Source organism: Cervus canadensis, chromosome 24 (assembly GCF_019320065.1).
Source record: "Cervus canadensis isolate Bull #8, Minnesota chromosome 24, ASM1932006v1, whole genome shotgun sequence".
Lineage (NCBI taxonomy): Eukaryota > Metazoa > Chordata > Mammalia > Artiodactyla > Cervidae > Cervus > Cervus canadensis.
In genome coordinates, this window is record NC_057409.1 from 40,420,254 (window position 1) to 40,438,318 (window position 18,065).

The 18,065-nt window shown below is 36.9% G+C and overlaps 1 protein-coding gene across 3 annotated transcripts in view; it reads right to left on the minus strand.

Moving 5' to 3' along the window:
- PARD3B (par-3 family cell polarity regulator beta) overlaps positions 1–18,065 on the minus strand; it is a 1,123,961-nt gene that overhangs the window by 209,477 nt on the left and 896,419 nt on the right. For all 3 annotated transcript variants that reach the window (XM_043445039.1, XM_043445040.1, XM_043445041.1), the window contains one exon: positions 8,341–8,451. In XM_043445039.1, coding sequence (XP_043300974.1) covers positions 8,341–8,451 — 111 coding nt within the window. The remainder of the gene's footprint in view (positions 1–8,340; positions 8,452–18,065) is intronic.

Genomic DNA, 18,065 nt, shown 5'->3' on the forward strand with positions numbered 1-18,065 from the left:
TTCCTTTTCAGAATGTATTTTAATATCACTATAACCAAATACAATAATATGTCACTCCAGGATATTTTAATATAAGAGTATCTTTAAAAAACACTTTTTGAAAAAAAAAAAAAACAACACTTTCTGAAAGAGCTGGTGTACTGTAATCTTAGAAGTTTGTCTAAATGACTATTGGAAACCATGCCAGTCAAGTGATTCATTTTATATATTAATCCAGCTCAGCCGACAAGTAGTTGCTAATACAGCACTTCTAACATTGATTCAAGTCCCATAAAAGGATTTTGGCTCATAAAAAATGCTGGCATGGCATAAGGATGTAGGTGTTTCCATCTCTTGTCTCTAGGAATATAGTCATGGGCCAAATTTTGCTGGTGACCACAAGCATTTCTGGGAAGATAGGTGTTATGAAGATCAAATAAACATACAGCTGCTAAAACTACCTAGATCCCCCTGTATCTCATACCCTCATTTCTCTAAACAAGAGACATACCTTGAAAGAAGGGTGGTGAGGATGTAGCCACCTTGCCCGGTATTTGGCCTAGAGCTGGCTCTTGCTCTCTCTCACGTGTGCGCACTCTGATTTTACTTATTATTCTAGGAAAAAAGGCCACCTTTACCCTAACACAAGCGTCAATAGTAATTACTGGGATACGGCAAACCTCTTTTCATTTGTTGAGATGGTTAGTACTATGAAAAACAGAAATCTGATAGCTTCTTTCTGTCAGCATAAAACGAGAACGTGACCTTGTCCTGAGAAACACCATCTAATAATATTTTTCATAACTTCCATGCAGTGATGATCTAATAAGAATCTAAAAGTAATTAACTGGATCTCTTTTAGCCAACCAAAACCTTATTCAAAGACACATTTTTATCAGGATTCTAAGGGAACCATAAATTGGGGCCTTCTGAAAAACTGGGATCTAATCCAGCCCACGATCTGATCAGGGTTCAGTGGTAATAATAAATTGGGACTATTAAAACTGGGAATCATTCCAACACTTTATTTTGCCCACACCACAGGACCTAGCAAATTCTATGGCAAAAGACAGAGATATTCAGAGAGGAGTAAAACCGGGCTGAATTAATCATTTGTATGTAATCATGCCAAAACATGGGTGTTTTCAACAGTTTAAATAGTGCCAAAGTTTAAGTTCAGTAAATAATTAATTATAGAGAGTCTCTTGGCAAATTAAAGAAATCAACCTTCTGGTTCCTTGAGTAAAATATGCACTGTTTTTAGGAAACAATAATGACAAAATCCTATCAATTCAATTGCTGCTCTATGTATTTAGGAGTGTAATGCTTACGTAGGTTACAACATATAATATAAAATCAAAATATACTTTTCCTCTCTTTCTTAGAGTACAATAAGCATCTTTATTTTTCAGTATGCACAAATGTTGGATAAACCCTAGCCTTATTCTGGTTCTCATTTCAATTTCCAGTAACATAAAAATCTCCCATAATTAAATAAAATGCTGAGAGGTTGGGAATAGATTTTCAACCACTTGTATTCTCAAACTCTAAACGGTTTCTGAATGTTTTTATTTCTCTAAGATGCATTTCGTTTATGTAGGGAACTTGCAGCTGCATAATTAAATCTTGGCTTGCCAAATATCAAAAACACATGTATCGATTTAAACGAAGGGAACAGGCCACAAGCGGCTCGGCTGATAAGGCAAGGGAGAAGTCTCAGCTCTTGGAAGGCTTCCTAAAGGAAAGAAAACTAAGAACCTTGAATTCAGACACTGAAACAGATTAACTTTCCTAAGTCTTAGCTTCACTCTCACTTAGACATTCCATTCAGGCCAGTTGTTGAAAACAAGAGCCATATGTTTCCATACTTCTCTATGCTGAAGCTAAAGAGGTTGCCACTTTCCCCCCTCATCTCCTCATCTATCCTAAGAATCTAATAAGAGCTACAAAAATAACGTCTCACTAACACGGTAAATAAGCTCCCTTGCAAAATAAACTCTGACATGGTGTAAGAGTAATAGAGGATCTTAGAGTGCAACTTCATTCCTTGCACATCTTTCATTCCTTACTACATCCCATTTGTAGTAAGAAGTTTCATTTTGGATAATTTAATTCAGGATTAGTAATATGGGATTTTTTAAAATTAACTTATTAATTTATTTATTTTAAATTTTTATTTATTTTTAAATGAAGGATAATTACAATATTGTAATGGTTTCTGCTATAAATCAGCATGGATCAACCATAGGAGTATATATGTCTCCTCCCTTGGGAGCCTCCCTCCCGCCTCCCACCCCATCCCACCCCTTTAGGTTGTCACAGAGCCCCAGTATGAGTTCCCTGAGTGACACAGTAAATTCCCAAGGGTCAGTAATATGGGATTTTAACGGAAGACAGCCTTTAGTCAATGGAGATTTCTTCTCCCAGTACAATAGTCTTAAATAAATGAGGGGAACATATTTTTCTTTAACTTAAATCACCCGATTTTTGAGAAGGTATTAATACAAGTACAGCATGCATGTTAGGTACTTTTCAGGTAGGAGAATCTGGTTAATTTCAAACTCTGCAGAAGGTTACATATTCAAAGTCTTAAGTATCAAACAACAGCAACAAAAGCAAATGGTTTACTGACTTGCTAAAATCATCTCTTGCTCACCATACTTATTTACATAATCTGAACGTTTGGAAAATGCTAATCTAATTTAGCTTGATAAAGAATTCTAGGAGAAATCATCTTTGAATATAATATTGGATTCATCCTTCTAGCAATGGATATAAGCATTTGGAACTAATGTCTTATTATGGCCAGTCTCACTAGAGCATGAACAAAATGATGAGTTTATTTAAAACAGGGCTTCACTGCCATGGATTGTTTGACTTGTGTCAAGAGGGGACACATGATCAGCTCAGGAAATAGAATAGGAGACTAAGAAAATCCTAACATGCAATTAGGAGCAAGAAACTTGGGCTTAAAAATTCACATAGAAATAGTGCACATACTACCATATGCACATAGCCAATTCACAAATGGCCACTCTAGGGAGTTTAAAGTAAATGCTTCTATACTCATATGTTTATATATTTCTCAGACCCTGAGATCTGGGAGAGACCACAGAGATCATCTAAGGACATGAGCAGCATTAAAGACACACAAGAGTTTTGATGGTATGCGGCTTGATGTATTTAACTATATTAATTTACATGGTTTTGCATTTATGTAACTTTTTATTTAATTGAATGTATACAGATATAAATAAGACAATGAAGATAATATATCAATGACTGAAGTTTATGAAAGTAATTCCAGTCCAGTCCTTTCCTGATGCACTCATCCTTTCCCAGTGTAATCATCAGCTTATTAGATATTTCCAGTGTCAATACACTTGCTGCTGCATGAGACACTGTAATTTGTCAGGATGTTTTCCCCTCTATTAAGCTGATGGCTACCTCTCTGAAAATAATTCCTCATTAGAATCTTCAAGAAAATAAATGAACAAATGAATAAGTAGAGGGAGAGAATGGAAAGAGAATGGAGGCTATAAAACACATCTAATTCCTCTTTTATGTTAATGTTCTTTAATCATGTGACATAAACTAAGTCTGAACCTGCAGGCTGTGCATTCCCATATCCTTCCATATTTTTCAAAAGACATGGATTTAATACTGCCATTTTCTGTGTGTGAGAGAGGCTTAAGGTATTCCAGGTGTGATCTGAGCAGTGTAGAATAGAAATTATTGTTTCTTCCTTCACTTTCGTACATGAATTTCTGTAGCCTAGGCTGGATTAAGTTTCTGGCAGGCATATCCCCATATTGACTCTTGCAAAGCTTACCCTCAACTAAAACCATCAGGCAAATTTTTCATATATTCAGTATTAAGTCAAACCTTCTACATCCTGTGTTTATACAGCTCATTTTTGGACCTAAACACAAGACTTTACATTTATTCCTATTAAGTTCCTTTATGTTTGATTCAGTCCATTGTTCCAGATGATTCTGTCATCGGACACATTGTCAACCCCTGCAGCTTTGTGGAATTTGAAATCTGATCAATAGGCACCATCACTGATGCCAATGCTCAGCAAGCCAGAGTTAAAAATAAATTTTTAGGAAAACTTTTTTCTTGCGAGCTTATATTGTTGGAATATTCATTAGCAATCTTTGGGTGTAGTTTCTCAAATAGCTAATAATCCTCTAGGCTTAGATGATCTAGTGTATATCTCTCTGTATTAGCCACAGATTGTGAGACAATGCAATACTAATGTCCAAGAGAGTATTGTTACTCTTTGTGGAGTACAAACAGGGGTTTTCAGCCTCCACACCATTGGTAGTTTGAGTCAGATAACTCATCATTTGAGGATGGGAGTTGTCTTACTGTTCTAGGATATGTAGCCATATTCTGGGCTTCTACCCAGTACATGGCAGTAGCAACTCACTCCCCACACCCCCCTGCAAAGCTTTGGCAATCAACAATGTCTCAAGATACAGCCAAACGTTCCTTGGGAAGCAAATTTCCATCCTTCATACCCCTCCTCCAAAGAACTGAGAATCACTGTTCTAGACTCTTTAATCTAATAACTCAATCCACCAGTTGTATGTTTTTGACCTTTTGATAGCTACAACTGAGTTTCTCTTCTGGCTCAGACAGTAAGGAGTCTGCCTGCAATGCAGGAGACCCAGGTTCAATCCCTGGGTTGGGAAGATCCCCTGCAGAAGGAAATGGCAACCCACTCCAGTATTCTTGCCTGGAAAATCCCATGGATGGAGGAACCTGGCAGGCTACAGTCCGTGGGGTCACAAAGAATCAGACACTACTGAGTGACTTCACCTTCACTTATAGTTCTAGCTGTGAATAAGATATTCATATATATCATCAACACAGTTCTGTATTAGGAGCTAGATACACAGGCAAATTAAAACAAGATATGGAAATCATAAGAAAAATAGTGAGAGGAATGGAGAAGGATGATATAACCCTAAAGTTTAGAGTTGAGGTTAGATTAACCCTTGGGTCAAACAGTTACAAAGAAATTGAACCTTCAAATTATATGATTTAAGAGGTAATCTATGAGGACTTTTGTACCTGGATGCTCACCAAGGTATGAACACTGAAAAAATGGAAATGGACTATACATTTGAAGATAAAAGAGGATAAATATATTTTGATATGTTGATCTCACAGGATATAAGGCAGTCATCAAAATGACATAATTTCAAAACATTAATGACATTGGGGAATGCTCAACATAATAGGAACTCTGTGAAAAAAATAAAATACATATGGTATGAATACCAAATATAGTAAAAAGATCATAAAAATACTAACAGTGGTTATGGAATTATGGTAGAATTTTGCCTGATTTTAATAATCTTCTTTACACTTCTTATGTTTCCAAAAATGTCTTAATAAACTTATTGTCTTTGTAAGCTTTGTGTGCATGGGGGTATGGGTAGGCAAAGTGATTCATATTCCCTTAGGTAAATGAGCACTGGCAAGTGCTCCTCTTTTGTTTGCAAAAAGCATGCAAGTAAGGTAGGATGCCTCAGAGAAGGCATGTAAGAAAGATGGCAACATTTTTAGACCGAGTTATTTAATCCTCTTGAGAAAAAAAAAAATCTGTATATCATTTTTTATAGAATGAGAAGAGCTTAATCTAATGTTCCAGCTAAATCCTGTCCCCCAAACTCAGTGTTTCTCAGACTGCTAAAGAATCGCATTGAGCATAAGTATTAAACCTAGATTCCTCACCTCTAACTCCCAAGATTATGATTCTGTAAATCTGGTGTATCAGGAATTCTCATTTTTTCCACAAGCTCCCCAAGTGATTAATTCTGATTCAGGTGTTCCATAGGCCAATCTGAGAAACATAGCTATCTATAAAAGGTCATGTGTTTTGATTTGGATGAGTGGTTTTTTTTTTCCCCTCTATTTTTGATAATTTCTTCCTGCTATACACTAAATAGAATTGGTATAGACCCTCAGTGGTGTGTTAGCAAACTGGTTCTTTGAGAAAACAAACCCAATTTACCATCATTTGCCAATTTCTGTGGTGTAAACACTTCCACCAAGAACAATTTCAAGTTACCAATGGATTAACAAGAAGCTCACATAATTCTTGAAAGCTTAGTAATTGTCTTTCACAAATTGGTACAGGCTGGTTTCAGCAATGTACAGTATATATTTTACTCAAGTGCTTTAAACTCTTTGAAAAAGGGATATGTTAATGAAAAGCTATTATATCTATGACAGCTAGGATGAAGCAAGTAAGCAGTTGGATGGCTTAAATCCTCTTTACATAATAAATTTCAAATATATTAGGAAAAACTCCACTTTGTGAACTTGTATACACTGTTTCCTATTTTATTGTATTTTTTTCCTGTGGCCAGGCCATGACGAGTGATACATTTGCTGAGTTCTTTAAGAGTTGTGAATTGGTTTCCTATGGATGATAGAGAGCCAAGAAATGGGACTCCAGGGTTGACAGCGATGCCAAATGTTCAGCCTTTACCTTTGCCCTTTATGGTCTTCAGCCCCTGAGCTGTTGAAATGTCCTTGGTCATCAATTCTATAGCACCCAACCATAAAATCAACTTCTCCTACTTCTTCCCCCCATAAATGATTGAGATAATGTTGTCTCTAGGAAACCCATATCAGATGTGTTTTATGTGTTCATGTGCGGGAAGTGGACTAAGTGGGGGCTAATAGTATAGCTCTTTAAATATTTTGACCAGACATATTTTAAGAAAATTGGACCTGAAACCCATATAACCAGCTGAGGTGAATTTACGGTCCCACTTTTAAGAACAAAACTCCCTCAGGCACCTGTTTCCTAAAGGCAAAACCAGAAAGGAAATGAACTTTTGCTTAAAGACAACTCACCTTATTTTATGAGTTATCAATTTTCTATCTGGCACAGGATTCCCTAGCTCCTAAGAGGAACACCCCTCTTCAACCCCAAGCCAGCATTGAGCTGCAAAAAATGTAAAGCCTGCATTCTAGAAAATAGCTTAGTTTCCTGAAGATGAGGCAAGAATGTGGTGCTTCAGTTAAGTGAAATCAGGGGAGCAGCAAAGATCTACGACGGGGACTCACCACACAGATGTCTTTGCCAATAGATGCATTAAAATCTTAGCCTGAATTACATTTTACATTACAGGATTACTGAATCTTGGATTATGATGGAGAATTCATTTTTCTTCTCTTTGGGGCAACTCTGACATGTGAATAGTCAACAGTGGCAAGCAGTTGATTTCCTTTTATCTCCTCCACTGACCCTGAAACTGAGCTTATCAACCTCTCAAAAATGAGAAAGGACTAAATAGCACTTTTTTCTTGCTATTGATAAAGTGAGCCTTCTCAATGGGAATAGACCACAAGATAGGGGTCAAAGGTTAACAGTTGGTACTCTTAGCATGCTCGGCACTAGAAAACACAATGTATAAGAAGTATGATTTTCCTAGTACACAAGCTAGAAAATTAAAATAAGTACAAGTACTGACTTTTTAAAAACTGCAACAACTATTATTACTAATAGGCAAGGGAAAAAGTTGCACAAATCTGACGTCATGCATGATCAAGTCAGTATAAACACTTAGTTATAGAATAACCTCAGTCTTTCTCCGAGCTTCATCTAGTTGTGAAGGCAAAGAATTTTCAGGAGAAATATGAATATTCAATTACATGTTTCAAAGTCAGACATTTATACATCTACTTGGGGTAAGTGCCAGAGCTAACATCAAAGATATGTGAAGGACTTCTTGTCTAAATGGAACATTAAGCTCCTTAAAAAGGAGAATTCAGCCCTTGCAAACTGTCATTTTTTTAGTAAATGAAACCGACCCTTTCACAGATGGGCAACATACTTTGTAACTTGCTGATGGCATAATAAAAGACACTGGCTTTTTAAAAATGAAGGGCATGTACTTTTCAAATTATAGTACCCAAATGGGTTTAACAGAATAAAATTAAGAAGGCATAAAACAGCTTGACAAAAATTAGGAACAGACTATGGAAATTTGATAGCTCTAAACATCAATATTCAAATGACCTTTTTTTAAAAAAAAAAAAAACCTCCTTGTCTAAACCATGCTTAAACCATAGGGAACATATGCATTTATAGAGGATACCACATTTTGGAATTATAAGTACCGATAAAATAAAAACATGAAGTCAATTTCTTCTCAAAATATAATAAAAATTCCCCAGAAAGGCAGATTCCATTTATATCAGGTATCTATCCTTCTGCATCAGTCAACCTTTATGCATTTTAAAATAAGATTTCTCCAGTTGACTGATACAATAACCAAATTAAACATAGACCATGCACAAAAATGAAACAAGAGGCTTAGCATTTCTACCCACCTCTCACGTTCTTCTTTCATTTTTTCCAGTTCCTCTTCTCTCAGGCCACCCTGCTTCAGAGGACCTTTCTGCTCTGCCTTTCCACCCTTATCATCTTTCTTCTTTCCAAATCTAATGAAACATGGAGAAGATGATTGTTAACGACGAGCATGTTCTTTTTGTGGTAAGTTGTAGATATTTATGAGATGAACTCATTAAAGTACAATTCTTTAAGCAATAAAAAATCATTTCGCATACAATGGAAGTAAAAATAAGATACTTAGAGCAGAAAAATAATACAGCTACTGAATTCCCCTCCCACTTCTCTTTTCCTTCTTTCCTTCTTTCTTTCTACTTGGCTATTGATTGTACAGTCTGTACAAAATCATGTGATTAAAGACTAAAAATTTCAAACCATTGATTCAGTGGTGATTAAAGCATTGAAAAGTTGTCATTAATATATAGCTAAAACCTAACCGACCTCTTAAAGAGGCCTCCAGACTTCCAGGTGGCATTGGCATTGAAGATTAAACTCATGAGGTTATATAGTGATGGTGCTGGCAAAGGACTTTACCAAACACAGAGTTCAATGTTCTAACCTTACAAATGAAGAACCAAAACCTCAGAGAGGCCTTGTTCCTTAAACAAACCCAAGTTCAAGGCAGGGCTGGGATTAGCGTGTGGGTCACCTCCCACACTGCACATGTATCTTCAGGCCACACTCACTCTCCACGTAGCCGCATGATTCCCAATTCAGCCCTGAGTCAGCGTGCTCTGAGCACTTCTTGGTGCTGGGCAGATGTGTGGTTACTGGCCACAGCGGTAATTTTACTTTCTCCCCCAGCTTTAAGGAGATAATTGACACATAACATTGTGTGAGTTTAAGGTGTACAATGTATTGATTTGATACATATTAATTAAAAAAGAATTACAGCCAAAATATTAGCTATACCTGATATACTGTCCCATAGTTAGCATTTCTTTTTTGTTGTGAGAACATTTAAGATCTGCTCGCTCAGCAACTTTTAACTACCTGGTACACTACTATCAGCTATACTCACCATGCCGTACATCAGATCCCCAAACTTGCTAATCTCACACCTGGAAGTCTGTACCCTTTGACCAACATTTATTCATCTTCCAAACCCTGATAACCACTATTTTACTTATTTCTCTGAGTTTGTTTTTGTTAGATTCCACATACAAGTGACATCATATCGCTATGTGTCTTTCTTTCTCTGACTTATTTCACTTAGTATAATGCCCTCAGGATTCATCCAAGTTGTCACAAATGGTAGGATTTCCTTTCTCTTTATTTTGTGTGTGTATAAATACATACAATCATATATATGTGTGTGTGTGTATCAAGCATATCTTCTTTATCCATTCATCTGTTGATGAACACTTAGGTTGTTTCTATATCTTGCCTATCATGAATAATGCTAGGCAACAATAATGCAACAAATTTAGGAGTACAGATATCTCTGAGAGATCCTAATTTCAACTGTTTTGGATATATATCTAAAAGTGAGATTGCTGAATTATATGACAGTTCTAGTTTTAATTTCTTGAGGAACCATTCATTGTTTTCAATAGTGGCTGTCCTAATTTGTACTCCAAACAAGAATACACTAGAGCTCCCTGCAATTATGATAAAAGAACTTGGTGTTTCCTTAGCATTTTTTGGAAAATGAAACTGCAAATTTTAAATTTAAAAAAAACTACAATTAATTATTGGTCTTTTATTTTCTTAAAAGACAGGCATTTTCCTGATAGATAATTTCTTTGGAAGCAGTCTCCCATAACCTTGGTATTAACACACATGAAAAATGAAAATGACCTGATGCTCTGCTGAGAACCAGGATAAAAGTCATTATATCATGCAGACTTCAGTTAAGGTAAAGACTCTTCTTAAATCTAAGGGAATCCCAGTTGTCCCTTGTTTCTTACTAGATAGCTACACATTTTAACTCTGTGAGTATGCATTTATATCTTTAGCTTACTCATCCTATCTACGTATCTATGTATCCATCCATCCTTCCAGCTGGATAACCTGAGGACACTTCTCAAATTACACATGCTCGGTTGACTGCCCCTCCCCCACTCCCATACCTGTGCCCCAGCCTTTCAACACATTCATAGAGAGTCAGAATCTCCTCACAGGAGGACCTAAATCATAAACTTGTGAGAAACTCATTTCCTTCAGAATTTCATAGAAGTGGCCTAATATTTATCTCTTTCTGGATTGTGTTTCGAACCAAAGCAGAGATTGTTGGTCAAGTGGCAGCTCTGAGTATAACATGTGGAAGATGGCGCTGCTAACATTCACAGTCATGGTGTTATTCAAGAACAGACTGCATCCTGCTTTCCACAGAAGCCTCTCCCAGCCTTGACTCCTCTGTATATATTTTTTTGTTATAATTTCAATTAGCAAATTCTCTTTCATGAGTTTCCTGTCTCCCCACTGCCATCTCTCTGTCTCTGCTCCTACTGCGGTGCTTTTGCTACATCCAGTCTAGTCTGAGCATTTGGGTTGGTTGATCATCAGCTTTAATTCCATCATTCCCGGCCTTATTTCTTTTGCTTCTTCCTCTTTCTTGCATCCTTTTCTGAATTTATTCCTCTTTCTCACAGAAGAAATGACTTGATCCCATTCATAGGAGTAAACAGAGAAGACAGAAAAACTAGACAAAATATAAGAACATTAACTTTCAGATCATTCAGATTTGTTAATATATTTAAGATCTCTCTTTAACCTACAAAGCAGGTGATATCGAAATAATGTGTTTCCATGAATGCATTCTTTGGTTTTTTGGATCCATGAAGAAGAGTCTTAGGGATTAACATTATTACTCTAAATTCCTTTATGTGAGAAGTTAATACTTTAGTACATCACTTAGAAAAATAGTTTTCCCTCAAAATGTCACCAAATAAACTAATATTGAAGCAAAAAAAAAAATCAAAATTGTGGGGAGTGAGGGTAAAATAATGCCTCAGGAAGTTGATGAAGGCAAAAATATTGCCAAGATCTCTATAGATTTTAGGCTTGCTTTTCTGCTACATCTCAAATATTTTCTTCTAAATTTGGAGGTTTTAGATTTTCTGAGATGAAAGTAGTGTCATTTTTGAAGGGTAAAATGAACTTATAACCCAGTTGACTTTAATCTTTAGTATCACAACCAATATACTGTTTTCTCCTTCCTGTGGCCGAAGTATTTCACTTGTACTGCAGTTTAAGAACAGCTTATTACACTTCCATTAGAGTGGGATATGTTTGACAAAGAAAAGGTTGAAAAAGTGAAAGTGTTAGTTACTCAATCATGTCCAACTCTGTGACCCCACAGACTGTATGGAGCCCACTAGGCTTCTGTGTCCATGTAATTTTCCAAGCAAGAATACTGGAGTGGGTTGCCATTCCTTTCTCCAGCAGATCTTCCCAACCCATGGATGAAACTTGGGTCTCCTGCATTGCAGGCAGACTCTTTACTGTTGGAGCCACCGAGTTAGTTGTAAGCAAATTCTGCCAAGCATTTTCTTCTAAGCAAGAACTGTCAATAATAGTCAACTCAACCAACTCTATAAATATTATAAATGTTTTGATTTAAAGTTCATGATCATTTATTAAAGTTTCTAGTAAGAGCAGAAATAGCTGTGAAATTTATTTAATTAGATAGAGAGAACAGTTACCAATTATCTTATTTTGTAAAGTTTGGGTAGGTTCAAGAACAGAATTATAAGACAATAATCTTCAAAATGGCTCCCACATTGTTAAAATGAGGAAATTGAGGCTCAGAGAAGTTAATTGCCTTTTATTTATTAACACACTGAATTCTTCTTTCCAGTAGAGCAGTCAGACAACTTAATTATCAGTGATGGCAGTGGTGGTGGTGGGAGTCGGGAGAAAAGCATCAATTTAGTGAATTTTACAGGCCCTTGTTCTCCTTTCATGCAGCCTCTTTTGGGGGTCATTTCATATCCATTCTTACTTTCACTGACATAAAGAGAGGAGTTGGGGAGATTCAAATACATTGATTCATCTCTCCACTAGCTATTTTTGTGAGAAAAGTCATGCAGACCTTAAATGGTTGAAATGACTGCTTTGCATTCTAAGGTTTCAAATATCCACTGCATTCCAGGCCTCCATTATCTATTACCTAGGAAATTTGAGAGTTGGCCATTCTGGGCTAGGTTCCTTAAGGAAATTGCTTATAGGTCAACCTTGCTTTATATAAAAGATATTTTCCTGAAGAATTCTGTGCAAACATATGGTTTTAATCAATGAAATCGTACTTTCTATGTACCTGGGAAGCCTGTTTAAAGAATCTTATGATGGATCTTTTCGTAAAGTGGAAAAATCACCTTTCAACATACTCTTTATGTAAATTTAGATTTTCATGAATTATAAGTCTGCTTCAAACACCTGTTCCTGTTTATTTTTACAGAGAGGTTGTATGAATCAGCTTCACGGAAGACTAGCTTGCTTGCTTTCTTCTTCTTTCATTCATGCATTTGTTTTAAAAAATATTTCTTAGGCATCTCTTCTGTGTCAGACATTGTCATAAGCACTGGATGTAGGTTGATATTGTATTGGGATACAAAACCAGACACTGCCCTCATAAAATTTACATTCTGATAGAGGAGACAGTCACCAAACAAGTATGAATATATAGGTTGTGCAAAGTGCTATGCAGGGAGTTAGGACAGAGAGTAACAGGAAAGTGACTGGTTGGGGAGGTCTTTAATGAAGAAATGACATTAAAACCATAACAATAAGGGGGAGAGATTCCAGACAAGCAGAGATAGCCTGTGGATGAAGGAAGAGGACATGCAGAGGACATGAGGAGCATGATGCCTGGTGCATTCCAAGCAGTGAAAGAAGGCCAGTCTCCAAAGCAAGGAGAACAGAGAGGATCTTTGTATAAGATTTGGATGGAAAGAAGGGCAAGATCCTTGGAGTGCAGGTCTGAGAGATGCTTAGAGTTTATTATAAGAATGACAGTAGGTCATTTTTTAGTGGTTCAAAGAACAGAGAAGCTACTAAGGAAATTGGTTGATTTAAAGAATTGGTAGAAGAGCAACAAAGGAGTAACCAAATCATTTTAAGGAGAAGTGCTACAAAGTTGTGCACATTTAAAAAAATAATCCTGGTTGCTGAAAAAACTGTACCACATAAAAGCAGGAAAGCTGCCTGGGGATGGCTATAGGAGTGTGGGTGAAAGATGATGGTGGCTTGGATGACTGGGGGCTGCTGAGAAGAGAAGACAGCGATTTGGAGATCACGAGGCCAATGCAGAGACAATCAGAAGTTCACGTCTAAGTACAGATATTTTAGTGCCTTTGGGAAATCCAGATGGAAAAGCTGAGGACAAGGACAGAGCCATGGGCACTTTAACATTTAAACATTGGATGGTATACAAAGCAGACAGAACAAGCACAGTGAGAGAGACAGGGAGAAAGTTAGGAAGATGTGGTGTAAGACATCTGAGAGAAGAGGGCTGGGAGGAGGAGGACATGGTCCACAGATGGGAATACTGTTGAGAAGTCCAGTGAGCTGACGACTTGAAAAGGTTCATTAGATTTGGCAATCTGAAGGCAGTCATCACCCTGGCAAGGTTCAAGGGTGTGATGTGAGCAGAAACCAGGTGGGAGTGATCTTAAGAGTGAATGGCAGGTAAGTACAAAAGTGTGTTTCTCTGTCTGTACAACCATTTCAGGAGGTTTGGCTGGTAGGGTAGTTTCTGGAAGTGGGGTGAAGTGTTGAAGATGGAGGTTTTCAATTTGGCTCATCTCCGAAGACTTTTGTTGGCTGATAAGAAGAAACGCCAGAGTATTTATAGGTGAAAGAAAGAAGAGAATATGGTCATTTTTCTTTTTAGCATGACAAAATATACTTAACATAAAATCTACCAGTTGAATCATTTTAAAAGTAACCGGTCAGTAGCATTAAGTACATCCACATTGTTGTACAACCATAAACCACTATCTCCAGAACATTTTCATCATCCCAAACTGAAATTTTGTATCTCAACAGTAACTCCCCATTTCTCCCTCCCCTAGCCCTTAGTAACCACTATTCTACTTTCTGCCTCTATGAATTTGTTCTTGTTACTTTATATAAATGTAATCAAACAATACTTCTCCCTTGGTTTCTGGCTTATTTCACTTAACAGTATGTCTTCAAGGTTCATCGATTTTGTAAAATGTATCAGAATTTCCTTCTTTTTTAAAAGGCTGAAAAATATTCCATTGTCTGTAGTGTACTGTATTTGTTTATCCATTATCTGTCAATGGACATTGGAGTTGTCTTCACCATTTTCCTCTCCTGATTAATGTTGCTATGGATCTTGGTATAGGAGAACAAAGTTCTTGATAAGAGCAAGAAACTCAGAATAAGTAGCAGCTAGGAGATAAAACTTCATAGAACTGATAAAAGGGAAGTGGAGGTGTTCCCGGGTAATTTATGAGTTAATGTGATACAACACATATAAGAAAAATGACTCCTATCCATAAAATGAGATTTCTTGGTATAAATTAATAAATCAAAGGAAATAGAATATCCAAGGTGGAAAAGAACCTCAGGGAGGGTTGTAGAAAAATACTGAAAGAGACCTCACCTGTATTCCTATTTTGCTTTTGTAGGGAAGGGGTTTCCCTGGTGGCTCAGTAGTGAAGAACCAGCCTGCAATGCAGGAGACCTGGGTTCAATTCCTGGGTTGGGAAGATCCCCTGGAGGAGGGCATGGCAACCCACTCCAGTATTCTTCCCTGGAGAATCCCATGGACAGAGGAACCTGGCGGACTACAGTCCATGGGGTCACAAAGATTGAACATGACTGAAGCAACTCAGTGTGCAAGCATGTGCTATGTAGGGAAGTCCTAAATGACTACGTGGGGAAGTAGACTTAATAATGGTTCATTCAGTCATTCAGTCAGACATTCACTGTGCAGCCATTACATATCATATGGGTTAGGCACATGGCATTCAACCATGAGTTGTTCGGTAGATCTCTAACTCCTCCATCCAACTAATTAAATAAAGTTCCAGCATCCTACTGGTTTCCATACCAGAAAGATTTTAATATGCTTCTTAGTATTGGTTCCCTAATTTCTCAGCAAATATTTTCTTGTTTTTATTTCTTTCCTTGAGCTTTCCAGATAAAGATGACTTTCAAATTCTTCCCAGATTCCCACGCACCCTAATAATCCAAATTCCCAAATGTACAGCTCTACTCTGACTTTTTCCACCTCTAGCCTCCCATTTCATTCACTTTTTCATTCTGCTAAGTAGTATGGGTCTACAATTTTCTTCCTTGATCCCACTGGGCCATTTATGTAGGTATTAGCGACCACTCTTCTTTCTCTTGGCATAGACTGTATGAAAACAATCCTGTGCAACGGCCTAGGAGAACTAAAAAGTCAGGAATGGGATAAGTTCAGACACTCTTATTCCAAATTAGTGGTGAGCTATGAATCCAAGGAGAGGTGAAAGTTTGAAACTGAATGTATTTCTCCTACAATTAAGAAATACCTTTGGATATCACTGATGCATTTGGAAAAGGCTATAAGGCCCAGTCATCAATAATATCAAAAATCTGTGGAATGGAGTCAGATGTGAACATGCACAAACCTCACAGTCGTAGTATTTTCTGGGCTCAGATAATGGTTCATTCTCCCTGTAACTAATTTACTTTTAAATTACACATGATATTGCCTTATCATGGTGTGAATTATATAGCTTGAAAGAGCTCAAGCAAAATATGGGAGCAGAAAAGTTCATAGACCTTTGACTATGTCTCTATAGTTTATTCTGAAATTCACCCATAAAAGGTTTCTATTGTCTGATATATTCCAAATTGGGTTCTGAACTAGCATATGCATATGCTTATGAAATTAACTTACATGGATTGCAATCTCATATGATTTTTGTGCACTTCAACTATTGCTTCTAAAATGTATGTCACAAATGTCTTTGCTTGTTTACCTTAGATGGTTCCCATCGTACCTAAGAATTAGTGAATTTGATAAAAATACAATGAAAATTGACCAAATAGAGAGCTTTCTCCCTCTTTTGGGGGGTACCCAAGGGCATTGCCTACTTTTATGATAATGTTGATAGAAGAAAGTACAGATATGTGTTTACTATAAACCAGTCTTAGTGAAGAAAGAAAAAGATATTCTCATTTTATTTTTAGTGTTCCACAATATGTATTATTGCCATGGTTAATGCCTGTGATTTTTCAGGAGGGAGGTGGAATGCTCTAAAACTCCCTATGCTTTCCCCAACAGAGGGCTGTACTTTAAACTCTGTAGGTCCACCCCGTAGTTTACAAAAGGAGTTAGGGACTTGCTTTATAGGAGGTGTTCACAAGCAGAAACTGAGAGGTTTGATGCTTCAGTAACTGAAGGAAAACTCAGGCTAAAAAATTTTTCTTGTTAACACTGAATCAAGGAGTCAAAACTCTAAAAAAAAAATAAATAAATAAGATTTCCAAGTAAAATTTTAATATTGTTTAGACATTTATTTTGGGTGCATTTACATATTTTCAAGATGAAGACAAGCTATATGAAAACAACAAACAGGTGTAACTCCACTGATATCTTTGTCTACTACTTCCTTTGAAATCAACTTTTCCATCCCTCATCCCCTTAAACAGCTACTTTCCTCATTCCCAGGATGTGATTCCTAAATTGGTGGTCATGACGATCCTTCATTCCAAAGTGAGGAATCTTCAGACCTCAGATGTGTTGATGTTTGTTTTTAGGATTGAAAAGCAGGGAGGTCCTGGAATATTCTAGGATTTCTGCCTAAGAGGGTGAAACATCTGGTAGAGTCTTCAGCAGTTCTCTGGCTCAATTCAGCAGCTGGGAATCTTTGAACTATTGGTAAATTGCTTTCTCAAACTGAGGAGCTAAGGAAACACAATGGGTTTGGAAATTCCAACTACATTCAGAATATTCTAGAGGGTCCAGAAAGCAAAGCAAAATGCATATCACCAATAACCTGTCTTCCTAGAAATAAACACATAAACCAGGGACAAAGGCCTCTGGAAGACAAGACTTGTGAGAACCAGTGAAGGAGTTGGTGAGCCACTGGACAGTTAACTTTTGCAGAACCTCTTTGTAGCAACTGAAAATTCAACTCTGAGATTATTAAAGCAGTGATTGGTTAGCAAAAAAGGAAAAAAAAAATATGAAAAAGAGGCCAGAAATTAAAATTAAATGAAAATACGCGTGAATGAGTGAGGAAGAAAGATAAAGATACTAATAAGGTATGATTTTCAGATCCACACGGGGACTATAAAAAGCTTATTAACTGTCATGACCACACTGGGTTTTAAGTTATTCCATTCCTCTGCTTTCCAGAAGACGAAACACTCTTCAGGAGCACACTGAACTTTGATTAATTGCTTTCATACGCGCTCACGGGCTTTAAGACATTGCAGGCAAGAGCCTTAGTGATTCAGACTTAAATGCTTCTGATTTCTGGGAACTATATTTAACAGGAGCATTAAAGAAATAGATCTTTTTGCATTTTTATGTTTTCTTAATAGTTAGAAAGGCTTTTCTTTTATTAAATGTTTACTTATTTCAAAGCAGAAGAATATGTGGCTTCTTCCTTTTTATTTTTATTACTTTTAAGTGGATCTTTAAATGTCTCTGAAGGCTGCTTGAGTGCAACTGATGGTCTGCATAAAACCCTAATACGGATCCAAAGAGACCACACGGCTGGAATTCAGACTTTGACCA